Source organism: Cnephaeus nilssonii (assembly GCF_951640355.1).
Source record: "Cnephaeus nilssonii genome assembly, chromosome: 19".
NCBI classification, from domain to species: domain Eukaryota; kingdom Metazoa; phylum Chordata; class Mammalia; order Chiroptera; family Vespertilionidae; genus Cnephaeus; species Cnephaeus nilssonii.
Window position 1 is genome coordinate 15672379 of NC_137090.1, and position 25565 is coordinate 15697943.

At 40.0% G+C, this 25565-nt stretch overlaps 1 protein-coding gene across 3 annotated transcripts in view; it reads right to left on the reverse strand.

The window, feature by feature from the left end:
- Window positions 1-25565, reverse strand: part of ATP6V0A1 (ATPase H+ transporting V0 subunit a1) — a 57470-nt gene that overhangs the window by 19432 nt on the left and 12473 nt on the right. For 2 of the 3 annotated variants that reach the window (XM_079798509.1, XM_079798511.1), the window contains exons 3-16: window positions 23387-23465; window positions 22108-22205; window positions 21428-21556; window positions 15229-15332; window positions 14787-14913; window positions 12881-12963; window positions 11733-11826; window positions 9107-9319; window positions 7048-7198; window positions 5168-5307; window positions 4699-4853; window positions 4187-4277; window positions 996-1114; window positions 228-444 (exon numbers count right to left, since the gene is read on the reverse strand). In XM_079798509.1, coding sequence (XP_079654635.1) covers window positions 228-444; window positions 996-1114; window positions 4187-4277; window positions 4699-4853; window positions 5168-5307; window positions 7048-7198; window positions 9107-9319; window positions 11733-11826; window positions 12881-12963; window positions 14787-14913; window positions 15229-15332; window positions 21428-21556; window positions 22108-22205; window positions 23387-23465 — 1800 coding nt within the window. The remainder of the gene's footprint in view (window positions 1-227; window positions 445-995; window positions 1115-4186; window positions 4278-4698; window positions 4854-5167; window positions 5308-7047; window positions 7199-9106; window positions 9320-11732; window positions 11827-12880; window positions 12964-14786; window positions 14914-15228; window positions 15333-21427; window positions 21557-22107; window positions 22206-23386; window positions 23466-25565) is intronic. The other variant, XM_079798510.1, reaches the window with a different exon arrangement.

The following is a 25565-nucleotide window of genomic DNA, read 5'->3' on the forward strand; positions in this document are numbered from 1 at the left end:
CCCAGGAACTGTCCCATAGGATGAGAGTTATTATTCTACCCTTTCTGGATACAAAAATTATAGTAGACCCTCCCAAGTAAGGAGGACAGGCTGAATTTAGGTCTGGATGCATGAATTGAAAACCAAATCCTATAGAAAGGGATTTAAGTTTTTTTAGGGTAACAGAAACATCTAACTTCCTGACCTAGGATAACCACCTAAGACAGTCCACTTCTGGGCTGACGCACCTGTCCAGAATATAGCATTGAATTATGAATGTCCTCGTAGTTAAAGACGAACATGTTTATGAAATGGATCAGAAGGCTTGGTGCTTTCTCAGATGTAAAAGCGTCATAAGCCGTCCACTTGTAAAAAATAAGGATAACCAAGTAGCCAAACAAAGAGGTCATAAAGATTATTTCAGGAATAAACCCAAAGTAGATATTCAGGGGCTTCTTGAAATAGCTAAAAAGAAAGAGAGAAAAAAACGTGAGAAGTGAACAGACCCAGGGCCACCCCTACACCAAGTGGAGCCCTCACTAAATTTTCTCCTATGACTCCCTCAATTCTGTCTTTATTACTTTAAGAAGCAAGAGCCAGAAGCACCGGAGGCAACAGAGACAAACGGGATTAACGATGACTTCCAAACTTTTGGGCCTTGAACAGTTCCAGTACCATCCCCTCCATTCTCCCATGAGAGAGAGATTGGAAAATCTAGTACATCCCAAGACACAGTTCAAAATTTCATGTGAGTTACACATCAAGGAAAAAATAACTCACTCATTTTGATGAAAATTACACAAAGTTCTTTCAAAGATCTTCACTGCAATTGTAAATTTTTAAGGGACTAATATTAAGTAAGCCCCACTTAAGAACATTCAATTTCTTAAAAGCACTTTTTAAACACAGAACAGGGTTCTGAGTTACCAATCCCTCCCCAAAAATGCCATGAATTCCTTAGGCAAAAGCATTATCTAAACTATGCACATTCTTATGACAGAAACAGAGCGACTCACATATGGTTGAAAAGGCTCAGACCGACTCCAAACATCATGTGGATGATACCAAGGATAACGGACATCTTCATCTTAAAGGAGTTGAGGAAGGTCAGTTTATTAGTAGCGATGTTCCAAATCTGTCACAACCCAAGGAAACAAAAGGGTATTTACAAAGAGTGCTCAAATGGGAAAATAGTCACCCCTTTAAAAAATAGGGTTGTTTTTTAATTATGGAAAATTCTAACCACATTCTTAAGTAGAGAGAATAGTATAACAGACAACTCCCTCATAGACATCACCTAGTTTCAACAATTATTATCCACCTATGCACTCTCGGTCAATCTGGCTCCATCATAGCCCCAGCCACTCCCCACCTCCATATTATTCTGAAGCAAAATCCAGGAACCATATAATTTTACTGTAAATATTTCAGTGCAGATCTCTTAAAAAAAGGATTCATTTTAAAACATGACCACAATGCTATTATCACACCCGAAAACAGTAACAATGATTCCTTAATATCATGAAATATATAGTCAACATCCGGACTTCCCTGGATTGTGTCCAAATGCTTTTTAATAACTCATTTATTCAAAGTAAGGTCCAGACAAGGCCTATACACCGTGATTGTTGTTAAGTCTTAATCTAGAGTATTTCCCTCCAGCTCTCATTTCTTATTCCTTACAAAGTATTTGTTGAAGAAATTGGGTCAGTTACCCAGTTATCTGTAGATGTTTCCACAATCTTGTGTTTTGCTTATCATGTCCCTGTGGTGCTGTCGGTCCAGCTACTTTTTTTTTTTTTTTAAAGAAGCTTTGTTTATTTTTAAATATATTTTTATTGATTTCAGAGAAGAAAGGGAGGGGGAGAGAGAAAAACATCAATGATGAGAGAGAATCATTGATTAGCCTGCACCCCCCACTTCTGGGAATCAAGCCCACAACCCAGGCATGTGCCCTTGACTGGAATCGAACCGAGACCCTTTAGTCCGCAGGCCAACACTCTATCCACTGAGCCAAACTGGCTAGGGCAGTCCATCTACTTTTTAAATATTAATTGCCTTAAGCTTTGTCCCCTAAGGCCTGGATGCCTGTAATACTTTCCTGACAGTTCTGCTGCCAGATAACATGGCCATCAGATAACATTTCCTAAATTGTGATTCTGACACAGTCATTTCCCTGAGCCAAAACCTCCCCCAGAATCCCCACCATCATCTCTAGGCCAAAGTGCAAAATCTGTAGCCTGACAAGCAGGATCTTCTACCATCTAGCCCGGCGTCGTTTTTTTCTGAATTGGCCTCTTCGTGAAGAGCTGATCCTCGGTGACCTCTAACCTGAAAAGTTGTGACTGGTTCTCTCTCCAGCCCCAATCTCACCTGAAATTCAGCTCTACAACTCCAACTGCCTGACAGACATTTTCCTGGGTGTCCCCCACAGTCACTTCAAACTCAATATCTACCCTGTAAGTATCCAAAGAAATGTCTGCAAAAAAACGTTTTAACTACAGAACACTATATAAACGTGAAGAAATATTATTAGACTCTAAGCTACTTGAGGGCAGGAATTATGTCTTAAAAGTTCTGTGTTCCCCCCAGAAGGTACTATGCCTTGAAGACAATAGGGATTCATAAACATTTGTTAAATGCATATGTAGCATGCTATTAAACTTCTCCAAGCCTGTTTCCTTATCTGTGTAATACGGATAGCATCATCTACTCAATAAATTAAGGATAAATCAGATGTGCTGAGGGCTCAGTACGTATTTCTGGCCCATAGAAAGCATTTTAGTAACATGAACTTCTGTAATAATTAAAATAATCAACTCTGTATTTCCCCACCTCTATGTTTTTGCAAACACTTCTCCTGACCTATAACAATCGGAAGTATTTTTAAAGGCCAGATTATTTCCCATTTTATTATTATTATTATTAATCCTTACCCAAGGATATTTTTCCATTGACTTAAAAAATTTTATATATATATATATATATATATATATATATATATATATATATATTGATTTCAGAGAGGAAGGGAGAGGGAGAGAGAAATACAAACATCAATGATGAGAGAGAATCATGGATTGGCTGCCTCCTGCATGCTCCCCACTGGGGATCAAGCCCTCAACCTTGACCGGAATCGAACTTGGGACCCTTCAGTCTGCAGGCTGACGCTCTATTCACTGAGCCAAACCAGCCAGGGCTCCATTGATTTTTAGGGAGAGTGGAAGAAAGAGGGAAAGGCAGAGAGAAACATCGATGTGAGAGAAACATATCAATTGGTTGCCTCCTGCAGGAGCCCTGACCAGGGCCCCGGGCGCGGGAGGAACCTGCAACCAAGGTATGTGCCCTTTATTGGAATTGAACCCGGGACCCTTTGGTCTGCAGGCCGATGCTCTATCCAGTGAGCCAAACAAGCTAGGGACAATTTATTTCCCATTTTAATAAGAAACCGTAATCTAGCCCTAACTGGTTTGGGGGGGCATGTGCCTTGGTTGTGGGCACATCCAGCGGGGGCATGTGCCTTGGTTGTGGGCACATCCCCAGTGGGGGGTGTGCAGGGGGCAGCTGATTGATATTTCTCTCTCATCGATGTTTCTGACTCTCTATCCCTCTCCCTTCCTCTCTGTAAAAATTAATAAAATATATTAAAAAAAAAAAGAAAGAAACCTTAATCTCTCTGGGCCATAATGATGTTTCCCACCTGAAATTCTATAATCGTTACTGTCTAACACTTATTCTTCAGTTCCTCCTACCCCTTTTCTTAGGCACACAATACAAAAGATTTAATCACATTTATTTGCCTAAGTATTTGAAAAAAATAATTAAATTCTCGGATAAGTTCTTATAGTATGTAAAGATAAGACTGGAAGTTGAAACCCAGAGGGAAGAGCTATTTCTGTTCTGTGAAAAAGACAAACAAATTAAGTTAAATAAATTAAACTGGGAAGGAGTCTTGAAAATCAGTCTTCCCAGAGTAAATATTACTAACCACCTCTGAAATAAGCAGTGCAGGAAAAATCATTTTGGCTTCCCAAGGCACTTGCATCTTTTATGGCTTTGAAGTACACTGAACAGATAAACCAAGGTTTTCCAAAAATATATATGTCAACTAAAAACCAAATAACTATTTATCTTCACTTTATTCTCTCACTTTAGGGTCACAATTTAACATTTTTGTGTTAGACATATAGGAAAGAAGTGCTCTTACTGGATCGATGCCAAAAGGGTATGGTCCACCAAAAACTCCAGGGATAGCTGGGTCCAACTGGAGCACAGGGTTCCCCCGAAGCGTCTCCTCCCTAAATTAGGAGAAAAGTTGCATTTATTTTTTTATCAACAGAAACTGACCCCAAAAGCAACTACTAGAGCTATCTCAGCTCTTCAATAAAAAGAATAGGTACTAGCATCTGAGATGAGAAGGGATCAGAGATAACAACAACAACAAACTTAAACACATACACACAACCAAGTAGGGAATTTGGAGAATCTGCTTTTAATTCATAAAAAGAACCAATGTGCCTATTTTAGCCTCAGCTCCTTGAAACTGCTGAGCAAACCACAAAGTTTGGGGAGGATAAATAAGAGGAGACACTGCATTTTTCTGAAACAGAGACGTCGCCAACCAGCTCCTAAAGAAGTGTTAGTTTACCACTTGTCTGGAAAATCAGAGGTGAATATGAAAGGAATAAGCTTTGACTTTTAGCTTCTTTTGCAACTTACGTCCAATTAGATATGAACATTGGCCGTACGCTCCAGGATGATCCAAAGATATTGAGAGACTTGGAAAAGCAATCGTTGTAGATGAGGCCAGTGTAGATGGAGAACACACCCATCAACAGAATAATGTACCGTCCGCTGAACACAGTGCTAAACATCTGGGAACCAGAAGAAAGAAGTCAATGAAATGTACTTGCTATAGCTCATGTTGGGACAATGTTGTTTAGAAAACACTAGACCCTTCCTCTCATACCACTTAACCCCATCCTTGGGTCAGAGAGCTTGAAGTAAAGACCATAATACAATGCAAATAAGAAATTCACTTTCACAGCATGTGGCCTCTTTAAGTGTTAAAATGAACGTAACTTCTCTATAAATTCATGACAGCAGACTTCCAGATAATAATTTTCATAATGAATGCTTGAGGAATTATAAAATTTCATTCTACTGCAAGATGTAACTTAAACATTACCTCATTCTCATTCTTCTGGGAGAGGATCCGGCTCTCCCTTAATACCATCCATACAGCAAACAGGGTCATCAAAATGCCATGGCCAAAGTCCCCAAACATCACAGCAAATAGGAAAGGGAAAGTGATGATGGTATATGGAGCTATAAAGAAACCAAAGGATGTCAGATGGGTACCAGACTTACTGGGATGATCATTTTGTAAGGTGTATAAATGTCTAATCACTATGCTGTGCACCTGAAACTAATATAGTGATGTATGTCAACTGTAATAAAAAATAAATTAATAAAAAAAAACAAGGGGGAGAGAATGGGAGACAGCTATAATACTATAAAAAATAAAAAATATATTAAAATAAAACAAAGAGGGGCAGAATGGGGACATTTGTAATAATGTCAACAAAAATAAAGTTTAAAACATTTTAATAAAAAGCCGAAACCGGTTTGGCTCAGTGGATAGAGTGTCGGTCTGCGGACTGAGGGGTCCCAGGTTCGATTCCGGTCAAGGGCATGTACATTGGTTGCGGGCACATCCCCCGTGGGGGGTGTGCAGGAGGTGGCTGGTCGATGTTTCTCTCTCATCGATGTTTCTAACTCTCTATCCCTCTCCCTTCCTCTCTGTAAAAAAATCAATAAAATATATTTTAAAAAAATTTTAATAAAAAAACAACAAAGGAGAAAAAAGACAAAGCACAGAAAACCGTAACAACTCCCAACTCATCACATTGCTCTCCGTCTGCTAAGGTCACTATAAGGTGACTTCGACTCCCAGAGAAAACCTCCCCTGGCTGTGCACCTCACAAGGAGCTCTGATGGCATCTGAGCTACTGCTAGCGTTTTAACCAAAGCACACAGGAAGTGAAAGCTTTGCCTCTAGCATTGGCAACAATGTGGTTTGTTCTCTGATTCCTTTTTTCTAATCCCCGGAACACTGCTCCTGGACAGGCAGCTTTCCTCTCTGCAGCAACTCTTTCCCAGCTGAATAAAGCTTCCGGGTAAGCAGGAGAAAGCCCAGCACCCGGAGCAAGGCAGGTCCTGAAGAAGGCTCCAGCTGAAAATGAATTCTCAGACTCTTGACTTAATAATTAACTCTCCAAACAGAGGAGAAATCTGCTTTGTGCCTAACATGGTCAATAATTGCTCTATTTTCTCTAACCTGGAACAGGGAAGCCATTTTAAAATGTCAGATATCTTGGGGAAAAAACTTTTTCTTAAAGCAGTTCCTGCAAATGGTGTGCTAGAGAAAGCCAGGTGTTTTATATCTGTAAAACATAAACATAGAAGAATCCAATCCACAGAGCTCATGCCTATAAAACTACCTCTTTTTTTTTTAATATATAAGATTTTTCTCCTTTTGATGGGAACTTGAATGAGATAATTTCTATAATTCTTTCAAATTTTAATAATAAAAATTATGAAAATTTTACACAGTAAAATTTTGCTTAATCATCAACGAAGTTCTCCAAATAACCTGTTCTGTAAAAAACAGAGAACAGGTGTTAAATGGACACCTCTCTACAGGAGTTACACTAGTGCTGAGGTCTTGACATCTTTAGTTTTAAGCCAGTTGTTAACAACATTTAAAGTGAGGCATTAAAAGATAAAACAAACAGCCAGGCTGGCGTGGCTCTGTGGTTGAGCGTAGACCTATGAACCAGGAACTCATGGTTCGATTCCTGGTCAGGGCACATGCCCATGAGTTGTGGGCTTGATCCCCAGGGTAGGGTGTGCAGGAGGCAGCCAATCAATGATTCTCTCTCATCACTGATGTTTCTATCTCTCTCTCCCCCTCTCTGAAATAAAAAACATATATATATAAAAGTATATATGTGACAAGCAAAAAATAAAACCTCTAGAGAGAAACGATTCAAGCTTTTTTTTTACCTGGATTTATCTCTCGGTAAGTTCCAATTCCATAAGCATCTACTATGTTCTGAAAGCCATATGTGAACTTGTTCGTTTTGTTATAGGTTGGGGGAGTCTGGTTTGTCTGCATCCTGTTCAAAATGGAGGGCACGGTGGACCCACTGTGCTCCTGGCAAACATTAAGCACATATATCAAATTAGGTCATGCTCCTAAATGTGGTGATGGTTACACAGCTATTCATATTTATCAAAACCCATCCAACTGTATGCATAAAATGTGCATATTTTATTTCATGTAAATTTTATCTCAATCTTCTCCAGTCTTTGGGGAAACTGAAACTAGGTATAAAATTTACAATGAAAGATTTAAATTAAGTCTTGGGAAGAAAATCCTTACTGTAAAAAAACATTTAATTCTAAAATGTGTAACCATGGAACCTCTTTCTCTGGAGACATCCTCACCTGCCTTCCTAGGAGTATCATTGTTCTCTCCTCTGTTTATGGAGAAAGCAAAGTACATTCTCTGACTTTCCTCCCTCACCACCTGCTCTAAACTCCCGAATCCTTGCAGTCTAGCTGAGCATGCTTATTCAAAGTGGCTGCTGGTCACCAGATCCAAAGGTCTTTTCTCCCATATGCAAGCCCCTGACTCTTTTTGGGTGAAACCCTTGTTTCCATAGAGTCCCCTCCTGCTCACTAGCCATGCTTTTTGTCTTTGCTGGTTTTTCCTCCTCTGACCATCCCAAAACAGTGCAGGGCCCCCAAGGTCCTATCTTTAGCTTCCTTACTTTCCTTCTTTGGGGTCTCATTCCCTTCCACTCTCATGAATCCCACATCTTTCATTTTGTCTTTTCTATCAAGAACCTGTCCTAGTATCTGCTTGACATTTCCGTGTGGATTTCTGTCCAGCCTCTCGATGTGACTGAAACTGAACTTACCATTTTCCCCCTAAGTTTCTCTTGCTGAACTTTTACTTCCATTAATTGAACCATTATCCTACCAGCCACCCAGCTTTGATGCCTCAGAAACATTTATGTTTATCTCTTCTTGTACTTCTCTCACACGTTGCTAGAAACCAAGTTTACCTAATTGATTCTTCCTTCAGAATGTCTCACAAATTCATCTTTATTTTCTTTTCCTATTGTCAGTTCTTACCCCAGGGGCCCTTACAGTTTACTGCTCTGTGTTTAAAATAACTTCCTAATTGATCCCCACCTATAGACTCCCTCTACTCCCCAATCCAACCAAGATACTATCAATAGATTACTCCTTTAAAACTGCTTTGGTCATGTCCTTTCACTGCTATATAACTTCTTCTATAGCTTCTCCATTCCTTCTGGAATAGAATTTAAAAAGTAATCTGGTACTTTAAAACCTTTCTCAATTAGGTTCTACCTAATCAAGTTCACATCCTAGTATTTCAGTTTGCCCATTATAATTCCGTTTTTGCCCAACCATGAATGTCGTACTGTACTTCCTGCCTTTGTCCATATTTTCTTCTTATCATTGTAAATCGGCATCTCACCCATTCTTCAAAGCCCCAGTGCCACCTTCTTGAAGCTTTTGTTCAATCATCTTAGTTGGGAAAGCTAGCACCCTCTCTCCATACACATATACCACTCTGAGTACAGACTGTCTTCTGTACAGTCTGACCGTATGATTGCATGTCAGCCTCTCCAAGGAAACTGTAAGGTAGTTGAGGGCTTATTTTTGCACCTCTAACTAGATCAGTGCCTTGAGCAGAGCAGTACTTCTAACTGCTAAGTGAGTCTGCCAGGGTCATACCACAGGTTATACTAATGGGCCGAGAAAGTGGATTAGGAAATTGACATTCTGGTCATGAGCCACCCTGAGGAATCATGGACACATGATTAAGTTATTTAATCTTTTTTTAAGTACCATTTCCACATTTGGAAAAAAAGGACACATATGCAAAATGCATTGTCAGGACACACGATGTGTATATTAAAGAACTCTGGAAGTAAAAATGCTATCAAAATGTGGTTAGTTAACGTTACTGTTGATGGGAACCTCTTTTCCTAGCTAGAGGCTGCACTGCTTGCTGTGGGGGACTCACCGTGCCCCTTCTGAGTGCAAACTGGATGGAGTCAAGTTCAGTGACAGGGCACCAGACTTCTGCAATCAGACACTTCTGGGTCACATCTATGTTGCACAGGTTCAGGGTGTGGTAGATGGCCTTCATCTTCCGCACTTTGATGAACCAGACACGGATGTTCTTAGCAGCTGCCTGCAGAACCCTCTGGCGGTGATCCTCTGTTTGATTCAAAACCTTTGACAGAGAAAGGAACATGGGAGGGATCTTCCTAACACCAGTCTTAAGTCTCAGGATATGAATGGCAAAAGGCACAGCTTTCTGAGAAGGGTTGCTGGGAATCTGTTTTTTGTTTTTTTTTTCTTCTTTTTTTTTTTTCCTTTGACTAGAATGACTTTTTTTAGTGGTCAAATTACAAGAAATTAGAGTTCTAGTTCCTAACATTCATTTTTATTTAGCTCCAAGCTCAAAAGAAGCCCGATAAAATGGTTTTTACCTTTATACCATACCTTTAATCTTACCACCAAATCTATGGCACAACAATGTAGTTCATTGGCTTTTACTTGGCCCATTAAAGAGTGGTGACTTTCCAGGTGGAGCCTGTAACTCACACTCAAAGAAGTCAGCACCACAGGCCCAGATGCTGACAAAGCAACAAATCCACGCTGAAGAACAGCAAGCTGCAGAATCCCCTGAAGGCAAGCCAGCAGCAGGGAACCATGGGAAAGAGGCAGTGCTGAACACCACTGTCTGCCTATGCCAAGAGAGACCCCATAACCGGAGACAGGAGACACTGGGGTCAGGAGGACCCGGAACCTTTAGGGGAATTTAGACTGCCACATACCACTGTCATCATGGGGCAGATAGGGCTCCATGTTCCTGTCAGGCTGGGAGGGGGCGCTGCGGGGGGATGTTTCATTGCTGATCCTCTGGAAACCAGTACAGAGTTCCTCAGAGGAATCGCATTGCCGAGATGACAGTGGGAGAATGGGACAGGGACACTTTACAGCTACTGCCGTATTTACCACCAAATATTTAAGATTTTAATAGCAGAAAAGAGGCTAAGCCAGAATTGGACAAGCAACCCGCCACTCACATTTCTGCATGAAAATCTATCTTAAATCTCTACATTATTTTGAAGAGGAAAAAGCTATATACTAATCATTTTAGCACAAGTGTCCATCATAGTTCTTCAAGTCAGTTCAGAAAAAAGGAGTAACTACCTCTTGACAAACTATCTTGAGCAGTAGAATGTGACTTACATAGAGAGATTTTTTAAAAAGCTGCCCTGGCTGGTGGCTCAATGGTTAGAACAAAGGCCCTGGTACCAAAGGGTCTTGGGTTCGATTCTCAGTCAAGGGCATGTACCTGGGTTGCAAGTTTGATTCCCAGCCCCAGTTGGTGTGTCTCTCACATGTTTTTCTCTCCCTCCCTCTTCTTTTCCCCCTCCCTCTCTCCCTTCCACTCTCTAAAAATTAATGGGGAAAAAATATCCTTGGTAAACTCTTACATCACTTGAGAATAAAGGAACAAAATTACTTTTTCTCTTTCTGGCTGTTGACAATTTCATAATTACTATTACAACTTCTGGGAAGCAATGTTCTATTTGCTTTTTTCTTTCTCTATCTCCCACCCCCTGGTATTCATCCCTTTTTAAAGTTTCAGGTCAGTTCATGTGGGTTACACATGCTCTTTCAAATCTACCCATAAGCCTGGGAGGGGATAAGACAGTCCTAGAACCCAGAACATACTAATATGGCCTATCGTCCACCAGCAGTTTGGGTTAAACAGATAAGAATATCTCAAAGGAACTGGAAGTAGGTCAGGTTGGTGGGTCACATACAATGGGGGTCGGAGGGAAAGATGAAGTTGAAATGGGAATTACAACATAGCTCTGACAATTTTGCCACTGGAAAGAAATGCCTTTGGGATTGGAATGTTTATTAATGTTTCAAGGGGCACTCATCACATTCTTTCAACAGGAAACAACACTCCAACTGGCCACCCTTTTCCTTCCATGTACCCATAAATCATGGCTCCTTTCTTAGAACTCTGTGACAACCACAGTGTGTGTAAACCACACATACTGGGATTCTGGGAAAATCTAATGCAGTCTCTTCCTGGTACAAGAGTTACACCAGGACGCTTTGGCTAGGCTGTGTGGTTGATATCCACAGTGACCAGAGGGATACACACCAAGCAGTTGAGAGTGGCTGCTTCTGGAGGTAGAGAGAGAGAGAGAAAGAGAGAGAGAGAAAGAGAGAGAGAGAGAGAGAGAGAGAGAGAGAGAGAGAGAGAGTGTGTGTGTGTGTGTGTGTGTGTGACAGGGTGGAACTGACTTTGTATACACTTCTGTATTATTTGATTTTTTTTCTTAACTAAGCATACTTTTGACTCATGATGAGGAGAATTGAATACTCTAAGCAACGATTTCAGATGCACAGCATTCCTGTCTCTTATGAGAATGATTAATGCTTTTTTTTAAGCAGTCATTCCATGAAACTTTTCCCCAGCTCCCAAGGAGACATTTCCTTTTCTGGTACCCTGAGCTACTGCAGGTGCCTAATAAACTATTTGTGTTTCAAGGAAGGAGACTGGTCTTCTATTTTAGTATTACACAAAAACAAATTCCCATCAGCCCTCTACGTACCATTTGGAGATCCTCAATCCTGGTATTAACTCCAGAAGCCATTTCCTTCCTCTCCTGGGGTGTCTCAGGACAGGGATAGAGTGAGGCCCGGAACCTGAAATGTATAGACACGGCCTGAGGAACACGGATATTTCTTAACCTATCCAATTTAAATAATCTCAGAAAGTAATCCTCATTTACTAGAAGGACCAAAATAGGATTAGTTCAGACTGGTATAATAATCAGTAATAATTATTTATGGTAAGTAGCCTACAGATAGAGCAGTAACATTTGAACTATCTTGGTATTCTCTGTAGCTATTAAATTTCCTTAGATTAAAAAAACAAAAACTAGCCCAAGCGGTGTGGCTCAGTGATTGAGCATCCACCAATGAACCGGGAGGTCACAGTTGGATTCCAGTTGGGGCAAATGCCCAGTTTGCAGGCTTGATCCCCAGTAGGGGGCATGTAGGAGGCAGCCAATTGATGACTCTCTCATCATTGATGTTTCTATCTCTCTCTCCCCCTCTTCCTTCCTCTCTGAAATCAATCAAGATATTTAAAACAAACAAACAAAAAACAGTAATACAAATTATATTAGAAAAATGGCACTGAAGGAAGATCTTACGGGCAGAATTTCAGAAAAGTTTAAGGGTATGGTGCCTGTGGCACACTGCTGGGTATGCAGAACCGTTGTCCCAGAACAATGGAGCATTTATAAATCATGAATCCTAATTACTTTTTTCCAAGAAAAGGAAATTGTGTTTTTTAAAAAAATATGTGTATTGATTTTAGAGAGAGAGAGAAAGAAAGAGGGAAAGAAAGAGGAAGAGAGAGAGAAACATCGATGTAAGAGAGAAACATCCATTGGTTGTGATCAAACTCGCAACCTGGGTATGTGCCCTAATTGGGAACTGAACCTTTGACCTTTTGGTGCACAAGATGACGCTCAAACAACTGAGCCACAGTGGCCTGGGTGGAAATTGTGGTTTTGACAGCACTTAAAAAACTGAACTTGGGCCATTCCTAATTGTTTCAAATAGCCCCAACCTTATTAAAAGATGTATTCACCCTGTGAAGCTAAAGTAAGGGTTTGTGTTTCACTATTCTTTAGTCCATAAGACTTAGAAGAGTTAGCCTGCACCCTTAGGGGAGGCATTTTTCTCTTACCCTTCGCAGATTTTCTTGACTCTGTTTTTCAGCTGGTCACCTTGGAAGAAAATGATGAACACAGACTTGTGCACGTAGTCGCCCTAGGCCCCAAACCGAAAACCAAGACTTCAGACTTGTAACCCAGAAAAAAAGTTCTTAAGTAACTTACTTTCTTGGTGACACAGGAACAACAAAAATCCTTTGAGGATACGGCAACCCTGTATTTGAACCACTATCCTCCATCCATTTCTTAAGCTCCACTACAAGAACATTTGCCCTGTGATTACTAAGTCACAAAAAACTGCCTGTATTTGTTTTTAAACTCAACCAGGGGCTTGACACAGACTCTAAGATGATTCTTCTCTTAGTACAACTTAGCCCTATACCAATTCCACTTTAAATCTTCTATTGCCTGAAAGCTATAAGTACAGAGAAAGAGAAGACAGACATTCCTGTCTGCTCCCATGCTTAGACATTCCCAGATAAAGAGAACTGGGTAACTACAAGGAACGGAGTAGTTGGGGAAAGTGTTGATGTAGAATTTCATGATCCATTCGATTTAGACTTTAGGGGGCAAGGCAAAACGCAATCCATTCCAAATACCAAGTTTACACTTGAAGTCTGGAAGGAAAGATGAGAAAAATCAGCTATACTGGGTGTTAACCAAGATTGTCTCTATTTTCTCATATTCCTATGGAACTTGTAGAATAAGAAAACAAAACTTTAGAAGATAAAAGGGGATGACGAGAGAAGGAGATAAGGCTTAGGACTTAATTTCCCAAATCCTCTAGAAATAAACTGGTGCACATTCTTGGTGCAGCTGCTCTGTTGGAGCTACGAGCTCCCAGGCACCCTTCCCTCAATTTGTTGATAAAATGGTTTCTGTTGCCCAGACACCTGGCTGCACATTCCTGAGAACAGGTCCACATTAGGTGTGACTGCACACCACAGTGTCTTCACAGCCCAAGGCCAGCCTTCACTAAGACTGTGAGACTGCTCCTCTGGGTGCGGGGACGCACCAGAACCGAAGTGTCACTATGCTCCTGCTCCATACTGAGGATAAAAGTCAGCTACTGTCACTGGGTTTTCTTTAGCTGCAGGACCCACCCACTCTGAGAAGTCTCACAATTCAATCTCTCTTCTTAGGTAGGGCAAAGAATATTAATTTAAGAAATCCAAAAGATAATTTAGAACAACAACAAAAAACAACAACTTCAGGCTTCTAAATAATACTAATACAAAAGTGAAGTAAATTTTTTTGCAGAACACTTAATCTTCATTGCTTGTGATCCCTGAAGTCAGAACTCACCATACTTAATATAGGTTTATGTTAAGAACTCTGTCCCATTATGTCAAATGCTAAGATGTTAAGCTATTCCCACTCTCCAGAGCATTGGGTGGGAACATCATCCTACCTTGCACAACATGTAGTTTTAAACTAAGTTTCTAAATCTCCCAACAAACTGGTAGACAATAAAAACCTTACCAACTAAATTTCATCAACTTACAGAGATCACAATCTAGGAACTCTCCTTTTTATATATTGATATTACCAAACTTGGAACCAGATGTCTTACTTTAAGTTAACTTACACAGAAGGTTACTTTTTTGTTGGTCCCAGATAAGTAACACAAAACATATAAAGCTAAAGGTTAAAATAACTGGGGGGAAAACATATTTACATTCAAAATAATACACAAGCATAGCTTTAAAAAGTGCATGTGTATGTCATATATGCATCATATGTACACAAATGATGGAAGTTAAGAGGAAAAGAGCCGTCTTTCAAATTCCCAGATCAAAGCAGGGGTAAACATAAGGGCTCCTTTGTGGGAGGTTCAGAGTCAGGTGCCGCCAGGCTGTGCTACTGCTCTGAACTCCCTTTACGAGACCTAGTCCATGGGACATAATTTCCTTGTCTTACAGTCACAGGATCCTCCAGAGGGTTCTCGATTTCAGCCTGTCGCAGGAACACATTCCCCCGGCACACCCGCCAAAGCATGCGCTCAAAAGTAGGGATGCGCTCCCGGTTAATCACACCAGCCACGAAGCTGTGGGAAGAAGAGCCAGGTTGGGAAATCTATTCCATGCCATGGGATGGAAGGCTCTAAGACAAAGAAGGAAAGTGAGGAGAGGTACGAGGATGACAAACATGATTACACACTGTTATGTCAAAAAGACTGAAGTTTTACTTCGGGTCCCAGAAGAGAGTTGCAAGAACACAATCCAAATCAACTGAGGAACACCTCTCAACAGGCTCAGAGGAGAGTGCATTCTGGAAGCAAGTAAAGGCCAACCTTTTGCTCTTCTGAACAGTAAAAATGAACTTGACCCCACTGAGGACGGAGGGTTGAAGTGGTACTTACCCAAGTCTTAAAGGTGTGCCTCTTCCTATCTCATTTGGCTCCAAGAGGGATGAGGACTCTTCCAACAGGTCTGGATCCGCCATCTGCTGATGATGCAATTCAGCCTGAATTCACAAATCAATTAATATCTAATGAAAATAGTTAGTGGCATGCAGGGAACGAGGAACCAGGAGATAAGTTCAGAAAATAAAGATGAGAAACAAACCACCAAAAGAGAAGATGTACCCACAAAAAGAAGATAAGAAGAATAAGGAAAGAAAACAAAGAAAAGAAACAAGAGGTAAAGAAAGCATAATTGCCCCAGTAAATCATCTGGGGAAATGGTTTAAGAAATAAGGAATAAAAACAAAACAAAATAAAACATTAAATGATGGTGACATGTATAAATCTTACTTGGTGGAAGCCATTTTTTCTCTTATATTTTCCTAAATGAACCATGAAAGTACCAGGAAATACCTTTTCATGTGGATAGAAGCTGAAGTGTTTCTTCCTTTTGAGCAAAAAGGAGGCAGCTCAGCAGAAACTCTCAACATCCAATTTCCAGGCAGTTACAAACTAGAATTTTCCCTGTGTGAGAATGTGAAAGATGGAGACTCTCTTTCCAAGGAAGAAAGCAAGGCATCGTCACTGTCTCACACACAGTGTGTGATCTGGAGAAAGGCAGAAGAGGCATCTCCAGATACCTAGGTTTTCTGTGCTCTTAAAAATGCAGAATATGAGGACTTTCAGCCATTGTATAAAATGCTCCATGGGATATAAAGAGTATTTCTTTCTCCAAAAGGATAAGAAGTACAATAGCTGGACAGGCTTGGGCCTCCACTGCATCCATAAAGGGAAGAAAAAGTGAAAACATATCAGAATGTCCTAGCTTTTGAGCAGGAATCTAGGAATATTAAAAAGTTCATGTGGGCTTTACAGTTGCAGGATTCTTGAGAACATAGCTAATCCAATAATCTGAACAAGTGAAGTGAAGAGAGAAGCAGATATTAAGCCGAAATACAGTGTGTGGGCTAGTATAATTGTTTAGATTTAAAATGATTTCCACCATGACAGTTTATACAATGAAATGCAGGAGGAAAGGGACCTTTTCAGATGTGCTAGGTCTATATTTCCTAGCCTCTCTTTACACAACACGTCTTACCTACCACCTTTTACTCCCATCAGGAAGGGGAAGCTGCCCTAAAAAATAAAGGCCAATTGATTTCTCCATGCCTGACCTCTCCAACTTTAATATCCATGCACTTCTTGTGTGGCCAAACAAAAAATCAGTAAAATTTTTCTCCATCATTTTCATTCCAAATTTCAAGATTCTACTCCTGTCAACCCATTATATATATATATATATATATATATATATATCTCCTCAGGGGAACTTCAAATGTAAGTCTGGAAGCCTTAATATGTGAAGGCAATTGCTTTGGAAAGTAAATTTTAAAAGCAGAATCAACTTTGATTTTTTTAAAAAAGGGAAGGGCAGAGAAATACTGTCATGAGATTTGGAAAAGCTTAAGATGAGATAATGGGCCACAGGTTACCACCTGCTGTCAAATGCAAGTTTAGAGGTTCTTCTTGTTTCTACTTAAGGTCAAACCAGCTCACTCCAAGCTACAGGCAATTTATTTTGAGGGTCCAGATGACTTCCACATTTCAACGTGCTCTTGGGATGTCCCTTGGCAAAAACCAGTGAAACTTACTGCTACTCACAAGATTCCTGCCTACTTCCCTGTGCGGTTCATGAGACTTGGTTTAAATAAACCCTAAAGATCAGACTCAAAGCAAGCATGTACTCTAAGGGGACAAAGATGAAACAGCAATTAAACTACTCCAAAGACTGTATCTTGGACTCTCTTGGTATAAAAAAACAGAATTAAAGTTAAATAGAAACTTGCAATAATCTTCTAATTCATAATTACACTACTTCATACTTACAAATCCCAAGTCTTGCCCTGTCCACGTGGCTCCATTGGTTGGAGCATCGTCCCATGCACCAAAAGGTTGCGGGTGCAACTCCCAGTCAGGGCATATACCTAGATTGTGGGTTTGATCCCTGGTCAGGGTGCACACAGGAGGCAACCAATCGATGTTTCTTTCTCTTTCTCTCTTTAAATAAAAAACAGCCCTAACCGGTTTGGCTCAGTGGATACAGCATTGGCCTGCGGACTCAAGGGTCCCAGGTTCGATTCTGGTCAAGGGCAAGTACCTTGGTTGCGGGCACATCCCCAGTAGGGAGCGTGCAGGAGGCAGCTGATCGATGTTTCTCTCTGATCAATGTTTCTCTCTCTATATCCCTCTCCCTTCCTCTCTGTAAAAAAATCAATAAAATATTTTTTTAAAAAATAAATAAAACACACATATCCTCAGGTGATGGTTAAAAAAATGGAAAAAAGTCCTAAGTCTTAGAGAGGAAAGTAAAAGATTTTTAAATAAAATAATTGTGCCTGAGAAAATAGGATGACCAGAACCACTAACTGAAGGCCTTTAAGCAATCTCTAAAACCATGCCCTCGAGTAGCAAAATCCTAACTGGGTTCTCTAGTAACAATAACGACACTGCCAATGTTCCTCTAAGTTACTTGCTATGCCCTCAGGTTTACCCCTGCCCCAATCAGAACACTGAAACCATGCCTTGAAAAAGGAAGTAGCAGAGCTTCAGTAGGTCTATTTCTACTCTTAAGTATAAGCAGCACAAGTCCAGTTCAAGCTACGTTAATTACTAAGAGCAAACACTTTTACTTCCATCTATGTTAAGAAAGAAATTACACTTCCTTCTTCTCTCTCTAAAAATCAATTTTAAAAATCTTTAAAAAGAGAGAGATATAGAGATAGAGATAGAGATAGAGATAGAGAGAGAGAGAGAGAGAGAGAGAGAGAGAGAGAGAGAGAGAGAGAGATTACACTTCATCACCTAAGGTATTCACCCAAACCCCAAAGGAGATGGCAGATGGGAAAGAAAAGTAAAGAAAGCAGATGAATGAAAAACTCAGAAGGAAAAGAAGGCAGGGATCTGCATGCCATTAACCATTACTTTTCCAGTCTTCTTTACGCTCTCATATGTTATGGTGCTTATGGTAAAGATGCAGAGAAATCTCTCCAGCTCTTACAGTTCTTCATAAGCAAGAAGACTGAGAAAAGGATAATCATTAACAAGTCATTTTAAATGCTCTGGATAAGAAATGGCTAAGTCAAATTTGTAATTATCTTAAATCATAAGAATGTTCAATGTGTTTACCTTTCCCCTTCCACACCCCTCACCAATCAGAACCCCTATACCAAAAGATGGAAAGAATCATTCTCTGATTTAGCCATTTCCTGCTAACTCATTATTATAAATTATTTATCATATTCACCAAAAAGAAGGCTTTGAAATTGGTAGTGTTTTAGGCCATTTGCAAACCTTCTAGTTTTAGGCATGGAAGAAAATCTCATGAAAAAATCTATGTTTCCAAGATTTGAGGGTCTCAAGTATCCTTATCTTTTGCATTCTTTAAAGTGTACCCTCCCATGTGCGCATGCACTTACTCTGTGAGGTCTGGTTTCCTGTCATGGCCTGGACGCCTGAGGTTGCTGTTTAGTGGCAGCAGGGCAAGGGCTATTGAAAGGGACCTGGATGAGGTTACGAGCTAGTGGCAAGGGCAGGCAAGGCACTGACTGTACAGTTGGAGAGAAAGTGGTTCTTGCTGGATTTCCTGCACGGTGGTGAGGGTGCTAAGAGTGAGAGGGACTGATAACAAAAGCAGTGGAAGAACCTCTCATAGTCAAGACCTTGTGTTCAAAAGTGAACAACTCACCACAGATTGGGCATGAAGGTCATGAAGATTTAAGCCTGCTTTCTCAGCATGGGCATTTCATGTTTAGACATTTTAAGCACAAAGAAATTCCAAAATCCATAACTTATGATTTTAAAATCTTATGTCATTTTTCCAATTGGTTCCTTTTTATATTTTTACTATTTTTAAAAATTATGACATTAAAGTTTAAATAACTATTTCCCTTAAGGGAGTCCATTTGTCAATCTTTATTCAGAATTTTTCCCAGAATGAACTAGACTAAGAAGCCCATTTCAATTCTTAAATTCGGGAGGTTCTGAAAGACATTTTCATACTTTTCAGCAACATCTGAGCGGTAAACAAAAGACTATATCAAAAGGAAAAAAGAGAAGCGGGGGGGGGGGGGGAATTAAGTCCTAAATGTTGCTAAAAGTAGCTGAGCTTTGATCCTGAGACCAGGTTTATAGTGCATCTGTGGGCAGCAGCTTGAACACATTTAGGAAAGCACACATCTGAGAGCACTGGAGGCACTGTGTTCGGGATGTTTCCTCATAACTACGGATACACTCCTTGAGCATAGGGACCATGTCTTACTCATCTTATGCCTCACAAAGAGGAGGTGGTTTATCAAATGTTCAGTGAATTAATGAAGATAAATACAATGTGTAGGCAGTGAGCATACTGGAATTCCAGATTACCTGTTCATTAAAACCATATGCCTAAGTGATCATGCCTGTTGCAAAAGGCCTGAAACACTTGTAAAGAGTTAATCACACTGCCCCACACCCTCTAACGTGACGATAATTGCGGACTAGTGAAAGAAGTTATCAGTGGTCTCAAATTTTCAGCTCAGTGAGCAAGCTGAATATTCACACTAAACCTCTCTTGATAAATACTGCCAGATTCTAATCCTTAGGAGGACCAGGCAATCAAATTCATAAGACCTTCCCCCCTTTCCCTCGCCCCAGCAGATCTTTTTAATTAGCATGGCTTCTCTAAGTCAAAGCTTTAGCTATTGAGGAATGTATCACATCTTCAGCTGACTTTCTCTAGCCCAGTGGTTCTCAAACTAGCCTGCCGCCCGATGATCTTATGAAAACAGATTGCTACGCCCACTCTTAGACTGGTAATTTGCATTCTGACAAGTTCCCCGGCAAGGTTGATGCTGCTGGTTGGAGAACCCCTATTCTAGTGTAAGAACAGTGGGAAGTTGTTCTTTCACCAAAACACAGAAATTAAAAGTGGAACTGAGAACAAGAGCAGATACTGACTAAATTGGGCCTTCTATTTTTTAAAAGTTTTGCCAAACAAAAAAATTTGTTTTGAGCAAAGGAAATAAAGAACTTTATGGGAAGGCACACTGAACGGTGACTAGAACAATCTCTGAAGTGTCGTATGTTGCTAAGCAGGTGGCAAAAACACCTGTAAAAAAGAGAATTATCCAGCCTGGCCAGTGTGGCTCAGTTGGTTGGGCATTGTCCCCGTGCTGGTTCGATTTCTGGTGAGGGCACATGCCCAGTTTCAGGCTTGATCCCTGGTCGGGTGGGGGGGTGGGGGTCGTACAGGCGGCAGCCATTGGCAGCCAATGAATGTTTCACTCTCACATTAATTTTTCTCTCTCCCTCCCTCCCTCTCTCTCTAAAAATTAATAAAAATAACAAATTAAAAAAGAATTACCCATATTTTAAGCCATCAGAAAAATCATGTCCAGGTTGAAAGCTAAGACTCCTTCCCAGTTTTAATTAGGAGAAGGAAGCTTTTTGAAAGCCTTGCTCCAAATCCTTTCCATGGGGGTCACCTCAGCAAGCTGTTGGCAACTTAGTCACCTACATTTTTAATCCAGGAACTTATTAACATTTTTCCCTATCTGGTAATGCAGTTGAGTTTATATGAAAATCCAGGGATTCCCAACAAGCATCCTACCAATATTTCCATATAGTATTAAAAAAAAACACTTAAAAATTAAAGTGTGATATGTGCTATCTAATGTAGGTAAAAGTGTGTTTGAAGGTTGATGGTCAAACATAGAAATAAAATTAAAATTTGATGACAAAAGGTTTGGAGATTAAACCTTTGTTATAATTTCACATGTAACCGAATGTTTCTTGTTGCTTTGACTTTAACCTTGAACATTTACTTACCTTAAAATATAATGTAAACATTTTAACTAACTATGTTAATACAACTACTTTAGGGTTCCTTTCCCCATCTTGAGATGAAAAATTACAGAAAATGCAAAAATATACAAAATTATGTCTGGCTATGTACTGCATGAAAAATGGAACATAATCTGACATTTCTTCAACTAAAATGTGAAAATGGTATTGCTTTCAAACTAGCAAATTAAAATAATTACTGGAATAAAAATATGGCCCACTTGTGCAGGTGTAACATCATCAGCTGCTCAAATACTAAAAGAAATAATAGTCTGACCTCATCGAAAAACTGCTGAGTTTTGCGAAGTATAAATTTTAATTCAGTCAGTTCCAGGAAGTTTCTCTTCAGAGCTTCCTGGTTGGTGTTGATTTCCTTCAGTTCATTTTCAATCTTCTCAAAATTAGCCTACAAAAAAAGAAAAAAATCAAACTATTAACTCAAACCAAGCTCAATGAGCTTGCTCTGAAAGACATGAATTCATCCATTCAACAGAACTCTAGCTACTATGACAAATATCTTATATCTACCCTGCAAATATGTGATTTTACCAGGGCAATTTTCTTCATTAAAATTTTGTTTAAAATCGTCTTTGTTTATATTATCTATTATACCCTTGGTTGAATTCTCAGGAGACTTCAGATAGATAAAATAAATACTGAAATCCACTGGCTATTCATTTATTTAGTCAATGAGATTAATAAATTACTAGGTAAACTGACATTAATCCAATATGGTTTCAATAAACCAAAAAGCATTTATTTAGTGGCGCATGATACTGTTCAACATGCTGTTCTATACCATAAAAAGGAAACTTCATTTTAATTCCAGCTACAAGAAACTTACAATCAATAAATAATGCTGACAAAGACAGCTAGAATTACTCTACTTTTTATCCATTCAGAAATTTCTACATTTAAACAGCAAGACACTTATCTGGCATCCTCAGAATTGTTTACCTCTAAGTCAATCATGTCCCGGGGGAAGGGCACCTCTGGATTTTCGCCAGTGTCCATAATTGGGATATTAGCTTTTCTTATCTCTTTCTCAACAAATCCTAAAATGACAGAATCAAAACATTCGTGTATAGCATATGCCTGGAATTGCCAATATTTGAGGGGGGGGAGGGGAAGCTTCATTCTAAGAAAGATACTTTTACACAAAAGAAGCAGAACATGTAAATCCTTTTTTCTCTATATTCCTCATCCCCCTACCCCACAATCTCTAAAGCACAGCTACCCCAAAGAGGGTTATCATTCCACTACTGTCCTCATTTCCTCTTCTGGTCTTCAAACTAGTCCAATCTGCTTCAGCTCTGCAACCCCTGTGACTGCTGCCCCAGAGTATGATGGCCTCATCACAAGTACTGCGGGCAGAGCAGAGCTACGGAAGAGCCAATTCAATAGACTATTTGACAACTGACACACTAGTAAGACAACTCCAGATCAAAGGGTTTCATTACATTTAAATGAAACAAAACAAATAAGAAGCAAGAGGCAGAATAAGGCTCCAAGACACCAGAAGAGAAAAGTGTTTCATTTGATAACTACCGACTCTTTTTAGGATGGGGACCAAATTCACCTATCAGCTAACTGAGAGCTGGCATAGTATTAGAGCAAGACCTTGGGTTTTAGAGCCAGACAGAACAACCTGAATTCAAATACTGATTCCATCATGGCCACTTACATTCTTGGTCCATGTCACTTAACCTCTCTGATCTTTGGTTTCCTCACTTATTAAATGAAGTTAATGCCCATTTTGAAGGGATGTTGTAGGAAATGAATGAAAGAAAGCATAGGAACATCCTAACTCTCAATAGAGCGTTAACTGTTAGTTTCTTCCCTCATACATAAATAGCGCAGATTAAAAGGTGGCTATGCTGACATCTAAAATTGATGGTGGTCTGGGTTCCATCTCTCAGAATTCTATAATGTAAATCTGCTATAAAACCCTTTCCACACACACACACACACACACACAAAAAAAAAAAAAAAAAAAGCAGTGTTTTCAGCTTACAGCCTTGTCATCTCACACAAGATTTCCATTAAGCACCACCTGGTCCAAACACCACAAAATCTACTTGTATATGAGAAATTCATCTGAACATCAGGATCACAAGATTTTTTCTCCTTTCTTTTTCTCCTGTAGGATTTCCTCCCTTTATTAAGAGCACTGGTGTCTCTAATTTAAGATAAATTACTCATTATAGGAACATCATCAAGACCAAAATGCACATACGAAGCTTTCGATCCATTTCTTCACATCTTCTCACTTCATTCACAAATTTCCGCTGGAAAACATTCACATCTGGATTTAACTGCAAAATAAGAACACAATACCAAATATTCAAACACTGCATCTATTTCCTCTGTTTCACAAGCAGCACATCCTGCAAAGTAAAAGCCTGGTGTTGTGTCAATGCATGATGCAACACTAATAAAAACTGTCTACTGACCCACTTTGGAGCCAGATGCACCAACTAAAGATAAAAACCGCTTCCTTGCTCTGCAACATATTGAAATGGAGGCAAATTACACAGAGTACAAAATGTTCTTCCTAGGCCAAAAGTCTCAATGAACCCCCTCCTCCACCACCACCAAATACCGGGCCCACTAATGTAATAGCTGCTCTGCTGGTTTTCCCTCCTTCTTCCCAATCAGAAGAAACAGAAGGCAAACTTCTCTTGTTCTTCTTTTCCAGGTTCTTCACCTTCTAAGTGACAGGCTGGTTCATTCATTCAAGTAATTTTCAAAGCAATCCTACATAATAAAATGGTAATATGTAAATTACCATCACTCCGCTACGCCCACGATTGGGCCAGCAGGAGGCGCAGGGGGTGGGACTCAGGGTGGCTGGGGTAGCTGATTGGGCCAGCAGGACACTGAGCTCGCGGTGCCACTGGCCTTTCGAAAGCCTCCGCAGCGCCGGAGGCTTTCGGAAGGCCTGGGGCACCGGCGGACAGCCGGCCGGGTCCCCCGCGATCAAAGGCCAAAGCGGGGGACCCGGCTGGCTGTCTGCTCCGGCGCAAGGCCTTTCGAAAGCCTCCGCAGCGCCGGAGGCTTTCGGAAGGCCTGGGGCACCGGCGGACAGCCAGCCCGCTGGTGCACCAGGTGCATGATTGAATCATGCACTGGGCCTCTAGTGTGAAATATAAACAAGAATAAAACAAGTTCCTACTCATTGAGAAACTTGCAATATAGTAGAGAGAAAACATGAACATAACCAATAAGATAGCATGTGCTAAATTCCATAAAAGTAATACAAGTAAAGAACTACTATAGTTACTTTTTCAATGTTTATGGAGCAAGCACCAAATATGTGCCATACACTGTATTAGGCACTTGTGTAAATATAAAGAATAAAAAATGTCCTAACTTTTAGGAGCTCAGTTTCACGCACAATAAATACACTTTGTTGTGACAAATGCTATTAAAAAGTAAGTAAAATATTGTTGGCAGTTTCTTATACAATTAAACATACCTACCCACCACATGTCTGAGCATCTACTACTAGGTATTTGTGTAAGAAAATGAAAACACATTGACAGAGACTGTACAAGAATGTTCACAGCAGCTTTATTCATAATAGTTCCAAACTAGCAATGATCCAAATGTCCATCAATAGGAGAATGGATAAAGACATTGTGGTATATTCATACAATGGAATATTACTCAGCAGTAAAAAAGAATCACCTATAGCTACCCACAAAACCAGATAAATCTGAAAAAACATTAGGCTGAGGAAAAAAAGTAAGACCTAAGAGTTTGAAAGTATGACTCCATTTACATGAAGTTCAAGAATAGGCGAAACTAATCGATGATGCTGGAAACCAAAACAGTGGTTATCTAAGGGAGCGTGGGGGTTGACCAGAAGTGAGCCAAGGTAACTTTCTGGGCTGCTGCAAATATTCTGTCTTGCCTGGGGTGGTACTTACAAAGGTGTATAAATTTACCAACATCATCAACCTGTACTCTTAAGGCCTTTGCATTTCACTGAATACAAATATTACCTCCATAAAAAAGATGTGTGTGTGTAGGGAAGAACACTAGTTCTACTTGGAGATAAAGAAAAATAATGTGCAAAGGTAACCACCTGAGCTGGGACGATGGTGGGTGAAGCAAAGTTCACCAAGCAGAAATACACAGAATGGAAGGAGGAAGACCATGACATGCCCAGCTGGTGTGGCTCAGTGGTTGAACCAAGAGGTCATGGGTTTGATTCCCCGTCAGGACACATGCCCAGGTTGTGGGCTCGATCCCCAATAGGGGGCATGAAGGAAGCATGACTGATGTTTCTCTCCCATCAATGTTTCTATTTCTCTATCCCTTTCCCTTCCTCTCTCCATAAAATCAATAAATATATAAGAATACATATATATATGACAGACCAAATGATCTGACTTTTTAAATATACTTTA